We start from the raw sequence: 7830 nt of genomic DNA on the forward strand, positions 1-7830 counted from the left end.
ATATATATATATATATATATATACACACATATACATATACATATATACGATGGGCTTCTTTCAGTTTCCGTCTACCAAATCCACTCACAAGGCTTTGGTCGGCCCGAGGCTATAGTAGAAGACACTTGCCCAAGGTGCCACGCAGTGGGAATGAACCCGGAACCATGTGGTTGGTAAGCAAGCTACTTACCACACAGCCACTCCTGCACTATTCTATAACTGCAGTCTTTTTGTTCGTTGTTTTTTTGAAAGGATACCAGTTCTTGTGGGTGGAATATCAATTTCAATTTGGTCCTCATCAAGTAAGTGACTCTTCAGGCACATCTTTGTCAAAAGACTGGCAATATTTGCTGGGTCTTCGCTGAAAATAGAAAGCCAATATCATCGTCATCAATTCAACATCCACTTTTTTTCCTATGCTCATATGCATCAGAAATTTGTTGAAGCAGATTTTCAATGGCTGGATACCTTGCTGTTGCCAATTCTCACTTGCTTCCAAATAAAGTAATATTTCACCATGGCCAGACATGTTTTGATGGAAGATTGAAAACGAAGGACACCACTTGTATGACAGTGGGACTCATTTACAACCATCATGTGAAGTTAACACACATACAGACACACGTATGTATGTATGAATGTGTCATTATTCAGTTTTATTTCAAAATTTCTGGCCAATAGAGAAAGAACTGGTTTCTAACCTAGATCCAAGGCATGCATGTACATATAATCATATACAATGCTCTTCTATTAGTTTCCATATACCATATCCACTCACAAAGCTTTGGTTAACCCAGGCAGGACAACAGTAGAGCACACTTGACCAAGTTGCAACAGAGTGGAACCAAACTACGTGGTTAAGAAGCAAACTCCTTAATCACACACACACACAGCAGTAGTATGGGGGAATGTACTGTAACAGTGTGCTGCTGCGTCCACCAAGTTGTTGTTGGTGGTTTTCTACTCTTGGTGGATGATGCCTTTGCACTGCTCAGGCGACAACCCTTCAACCCAAGGGTCTGTTTGGGTAGTCATTGCTGGAGAGGGTTTTACAAGGTCAGAGTGCAAATCCTACCTCAACCTCTTTTAGTTGCCTTCTACAAGATGCAGAGGAAACGTTTGACCTATCTGCACACACACACGTGTATTGGTAAATTTGTGCTGATGTATTGCTGCAGCAATGTCTGAAAACGGACAAGAAGAAAATGAAAGAAGCCCATTGTACACATATGTATGGGTGTGTGTGTGTATCTCTCAGTGAGTGTTTATGGCTACAAACACTGGCATCTGCTGACGCATCCTGTCAACAAATTGTTCACTAGTTCTGTACTTTCAAATTCCCTTACTTGAAATACAAGGCTTGGTAACAAAACTTGCATCTGGCTGTTGAAAATCCTGCCTCATTTACCTCCCGTCTAAATCATTCAAGCATGGAAAGAAAGGGACATTAAATGAAACGAATCAGGAAAGGAAAACAAGAAATGAAGTAATTGTCATAAAAACTTACCAGATTCCAACTTTAGAATTAACTGTTTTTGCACTAATAACTTCTTTACGATATGCAAGGTCCTGATGGAATAGAAGTTATATGTATTGATAGGTGTTTTCTTCAAATGGATAATAATAATAATAATATAAAATAATAATAATAATATCTCAAATTTTAAAACAAACTTATAATTTCTTGTCTTCTTAAACATTCTCTAGAACAATACTATGTGCAAAACCAAACATATGACGCCCTAGGCATAACACCAATATGAACTTCTAACTTGTTGTCTCTTAAGGTCTCTGGGTGAGACTCGGAGTCAGCAAATACAAAGCAAAAGTCAAACAAATAATAATAATAATAAATAGTCTTAACTGGTACGTCACATGTATTGAGAAGAGCACTGTTGCTGCGAATTTTCTCTCCCACCCCCTATTGTATTTATTCTTTTACTTGTTTCAGTCATTTGACTGTGGCCACGCTGGAGTACCGCCTTTTAATTGAACAAATCGACCCCAGGACTTATTCTTTGTAAACCTATTATTTATTCTACCGGTCCCTTTTGCCGAACCGCTAAGTTACAGGGATGTAAACACACCAGCATCAGTTGTCAAGCGATGGTGGGGAGGGAGACAAACACAGACACAAACAATCACACACACACATATATATACATATATACGATGGACTTCTTTATTTGTTTACCTTTCTATTTTTTTATTTTTTCCTTTTACTCTCTGTCTTCCCATTTTTCTCTATCACATGACTCCGTAAATGAACGATCTGGTGTGTTTGTTTTCATGGCCTACCAATGTATACAGTACGTTTCTCTGCCCTAGGTGTCAGGAAGACACTCGGCAACAAATGGAAACAGAAATGAAAGAAGATACTAATGAAAATAAAGATAATAATAATTTCAAATATTGGCACAGCCAGCAATTTCAGGGAGAAGGGGAAAATCAATTATATCAACCCCAGTACTCAGCAAGTACTTATTTCATTGACCCTGAAAGGATGAAAGGCAAAGTCCACCTCGGCAGAATTTGAACCCAGAATGTAAAGATGGACAAAATACTGCTAAGCATTCTGTCTGGCATGCCAACAATTCTGCCAACAACAACAACAATAATAATAATAAATCATCGAGTGGAAGTATAGTGAACATCGCTTAAAGGTTTACAGACCTGCCCAGAAACACTCTTGAAAAGTTAGAGAAACAATTACGAGAAAAGAAAACATGTAAAGCATTCTAGAGACCTATGTTTAAGTCTAGGTATTTACTTTAGTTTTGAAGTGTCTTACGGATAGATTGTCTGATTATTGGATGTAATATTTCCCACATTATCTGATACCTGTTCTAAACAGTTAAGTTTTTTTAATTTTATCATATAGTCAGGAGGAAAGGCAGTTCCTATGACTTGTTACTTGTTCTCTGAGACTGGTGGAATACAGCAAAGGAGGCACCCCACAAACCAAATACCTGGCTAAAATGCTTGCAACAGAGTGAACTCTGCTCTGAGTGATGTGTTAGATCTACCACCCATGTAGGCCATAGTGGGATTTAAACACAGAATAAATATCACAAGGCATTTTGTCTGACATTCTTACAGTCCCATCACTCCACTGCTTTGGCAAAAAAAAAAAAACTTGTTTTGCTTTTACAACTTTATTACTGAGCTGCAAATATTCAATGTCAGTTACATTGATTTAGCTCTTCAGCTTTCACATTATTCTGTCAAAAATGATGCTAATTTATTAATATTGTTTTGAATTAATCATGCATTGTCTTGTAACTTTGAGATTTTGATGAGGTAACTGATAATTTTTAAAATGATATTGCAGCGTTAGTATGAGAGGTCAGATCTGACCAGTCTGAACATAAAATAGGTAGAATATTTGGGCTGGATATGGCTGAATTTCAATGATGTGAGTGTTTACTTTTAGAATGACACTGTAGGGTTGGTGTGAGAAGCCAGATCTAGCCAGTTTGAAGGAAAAACAGATGGAATATTTGGGCCGGATATGGCCAGTTTAAATGCTAAAGGGTTAAGTTCTACAATAAAACACGGCTATCAGAGTCTCCCTTTTATACAGTCTGTACCCAGTTCTCCAAAATTAAAAAGGTTATCTTTGGGATGGTCTGCTGAGTTAAGAGATCGTTTTGGTTTTGTAAATTACTTGGTGGCCTCACTAGTGCCAGTGCCATGAGAAAAAGCAGCTGGTACACTCTGTGGGTGTTCAGTCATAGAAAGCATGCCATAGCAGACATTGGAGGTGAATGCAGTCCTCCAGTTCATTGGATCCTGTTGAACTATCTTACCCATGCCAGTATAGAAGATGGATGTTAAATGACGATGATGATATTTCGAGAAGTGTTAAAAATGATAGAATATTTGCAAAAAAAAAAGTAATCAAATATGACACCCATCATCCTACTACTACTACTACTACTACTACTACTACTACTACTACTAATAATAATAATAATAATAATACTTTATGTATCATAATACTTACTGGATATTTTACCACGGTGCCATCAGCCTGTACAACCTCCACGACTTCAACCCTGTGTAAAATGTTTAGAAACATTTAATGGTTGCATTACAAAGAAACAAAAGAAAAAAAAAAGAAAAAAAACGAAGAAATGTAAATCAATGCAAATATTTAAAACAGCAATGAAATTCTGGATAAAATCTTATTAAAACCAGAAATTACTATCTTAATCTAAATCATCAGGACTGCATGGTGTTTCTCATGCATACATACAGTGTGTGTGTGTGTGTGTGTGTGTCTCTCCTCTCTAGTCTTCTCATTGTGTGATAGTAGAAAACAAGTGTTGTTTGTCTTCCAGCTGCCATGGAAAACATGTCTGGGCCATTGGGAAATGTCATCTTGTTTGGAAATAAGTGAAAGTTAGCAACAGAAAGAGCATCCAGCCGTAGAAATTCTGCCTCAACAGACTCCATCTAACCCAGGTAATCACAGACATTAAAACAAATATCATTATTATTATTGTTAAGGCAGCGAGCTGGCAGAATCGGTACCATGCCAGGCAAAATGTTTAGCAGCATCTTGTCCATCTTTAGGCACTGAGTTCAAATTCCATTGAGGTCAACTTTGCCTTTTGGGGTTGATAAATTAAGTACCAGTCAAGCTCTGAGATCGATGTAATCGACTTACCCCCTCCCCCAAAATTTCAGGCCTTCTGCCTATAGGAGAGAAGATTATTATTATTATTGTTGTTGGTTGTTGTTGATGATGTGGTTATTGTTATTGTTATCATTGCAGTGAACAAGCAGTTTATCATAAAATTACATTTAAATGTTTTTTTGAAGTTAATACAGGTGCAGACATGGCTGTGTGGTAAAACGTTTGCTTCCCAACCACATGGTTCCAGGTTCAGTCCTGCTGCATGGCACCTTGGGCAAGTGTCTTCTCAGGCCAACCAAAGCCTTGTGAGTGGATTTGGTAGATGGAAACTGAAAGAAGCCTGTTGTATACATATATATTACTAAGATCTCTTGGATGTTGACTGATGAGGAATTAGCAATGAATGCACTCCTTATGATTTATATATATATATATATACATACATACATACATACATACATACACACATATATATATTTGTGTGTCTTTGTGTCTCTCCCATCACTGCTTGACAACCAGTGTTGGTTTGATTATGCCCCTGTAATTTTGCAGTTTGGTAAAAGAGACTGTTAGAACAAGTATCAGGCTTAACAAAAAGTACTGAGGTCGATTTGCTTGACTTAAAAAAACTATTCAGGGTGCTGCTCCAACATGGCCACAGTCAAATGACTGAAACAAGTAAACAGCAAAGATAAAAGACATTTGAATAGGAAACAAAGACTAAAGAAACTGCACAGATGCATCTACCACTCCCACCCACCCCATCCATCACAAGAGCCCACAGAAAATCTTCCACAGCCTCCAGAGGGCAATCCTAAATCACTTTGAGAAGCTCTGCTCTAGCGAGAAATGAATTGGTATTGAGTACTCACTGGAAAGGATTGCTACAGTATTGACTAAACATGGTGACAATAGTATCCAGGACAGCCTTGGCTTTGTTTAAGTCTGTAGCTGTACACTCGATAAATATATTTTTGGTATCTAGAGTGATTTTAGAATGGTCACCTGAAATATGAGGAAACAATATGGGTTAGATAATCATGTTATCATTAGAATATTTGATGGTGCAAAAGACACACTTTTATTATGTTTTAGCTAGCATACCCATGTCGGTTAAAATGCCGACAGTTTTATTGATGATAGAAAATGGTGCATCAACACAGCAGGGAAAACTATTGATAATTGTCAACAATCTAGTGAATATATGTACATACACAGAATTGAAGCACTTGAAGAATCAGACACGATTGTAACGTCATGTCTTGGTTGAAAGTATCACCCACGTAATGTATGTTTGAGTACACACACACACACATATATACATATATATGTACATATTAGTATACATATATACACACACACATGCATGTACATATATATACATACATATACACAAACACACATGTATGTATATATATGCCACCACAAAGTATATATACATATATATATATATATATATATATATATATATATATAGATAGATAGATATCTATATATACATACACACATACTTATTTTATAGGCATATCTCCCCCTTTCTCTCTCTCTCTCTCTATATATATATATATAGGTTTATATTCACATATATATATATACTCACACATACACATACCTATTTATGTACATGGGCATACATATGCATGTGTGCATGCGTTGATTTACGTTTTTTAGATCGATGAAATCATTTTATTGTATGTAACATATATGCTGCTTTGCGTGTCTGTGTGTGTGTCTGTGTACATGTGCGTGTGTGAGATTGATAAATATAATTTACGATAAAAATTTAAATATTGTTGACTTCAGAAGCTTTAAGTGTTGTGCCTGTGACTATCACTCACAGCCCCTCCTTTTTCTGTTTTACTCTTCTCTCCCTAGCGTTTTCAGAGCAAAGCCTCTAACTGTTCTCTGCCTGCATTATCATCTCTCACTACTACAACACTCCCACTTCATCTGTTGTTTTACTATTCTTTCTCCACAGCACATAGCGTGACGGACAGGTGCAAAATAAGCATTTTGTTGTATCAGAAGATGGATCAAACAATTTCCCCTGCATCTAATGCAGCAGATTTATGGATGGGAGACGGGATGCTGTTGACTAGGGAGCCAGAAGGACATAAGTTCGTAAGGCACAATAATTGTCACTAATAATAATACATTGGTTTCAAATTTGGCACAAGGCCAGCAATTTTAGGGGAAGGGGATAGGTTGATTACATGAACCCCAATGCTGAGCTGTTATTTTTTCAATCCCAAGAGGGATGACAGACTAAGTCGAGCTTGGCAGAATTTGAACTGAGAATGTAAACATGGATGAAATTCTGCTAAGCATTTTGCTGGTGTACTAATGATTCTGTAAGCTTGCTGCCTTGTAACTACTAATAATATATGGTGTGCTACCCTGGTACTGGTTGTGGTTACATAAAGCATCATAACCAGAAATATGAGTTTTACATCCTGTATAGTAATTCTTTTGACCACAACTAAATGCTGGAACTGGATTGGACATGTCCTCAGACAAGATCGAGAAAGCAACTGTATGGTGGCACTGAAGTAGGAGGCTGAGGGGAAAAGAGCAGCAGGGTGCCTTAAAACCACATGGCGAAGGACCATTGACTAGGAAAGGAGATGAAAAGGGCAGAGAAGCTGGAATGAGACCAGAACAGTGGCAGAAAACAGAGCTGGCTGGAGATATCTTGTTGTGGCTTTATGTGCCTCAAGGCACAGACAGAACTAACTAACTATACAGCTGAAGTAAAAGACAATAAAATTGAAATACAGTACTCATATAATGTAATTTATGATAAATTTATGGCTTCAATACTTAATTCTTGTATCTGTACAGAGATGCGGCCAGTAAGGTGAGGGTTGGAAATGAGTACAGCAATGAATTCCGGGTAGAGGTAGGGGTCCACCAAGGTTCCGTCCTCAGCCCCCTATTATTTACCATAGTCCTCCAGGCAATCACAGAGGAGTTCAAGACAGGTTGCCCCTGGGAGCTCCTCTATGCTGATGACCTTGCCCTAATTGCGGAGTCACTATCAGAACTAGAGGAGAAGTTTCAGGTGTGGAAGCAAGGTCTAGAATTGAAGGGCCTTAGAGTCAACCTAGCTAAAACCAAAATCCTAATAAGTAGGAAGGTAGATAAAACACAAACCCCTTCAGGTAGATGGCCCTGCTCAGTATGTAGAA

At 37.7% G+C, this 7830-nt stretch overlaps 1 protein-coding gene across 1 annotated transcript in view; it reads right to left on the reverse strand.

The window, feature by feature from the left end:
* Nucleotides 1-7830, reverse strand: part of LOC106883974 (phenylalanine--tRNA ligase beta subunit) — a 58143-nt gene that overhangs the window by 9565 nt on the left and 40748 nt on the right. The window contains exons 10-13 of the mRNA XM_014935134.2: nt 5515-5647; nt 4007-4058; nt 1508-1569; nt 258-361 (exon numbers count right to left, since the gene is read on the reverse strand). Coding sequence (XP_014790620.1) covers nt 258-361; nt 1508-1569; nt 4007-4058; nt 5515-5647 — 351 coding nt within the window. The remainder of the gene's footprint in view (nt 1-257; nt 362-1507; nt 1570-4006; nt 4059-5514; nt 5648-7830) is intronic.

This window comes from Octopus bimaculoides, chromosome 26 (assembly GCF_001194135.2).
Source record: "Octopus bimaculoides isolate UCB-OBI-ISO-001 chromosome 26, ASM119413v2, whole genome shotgun sequence".
Classification (NCBI taxonomy): domain Eukaryota; kingdom Metazoa; phylum Mollusca; class Cephalopoda; order Octopoda; family Octopodidae; genus Octopus; species Octopus bimaculoides.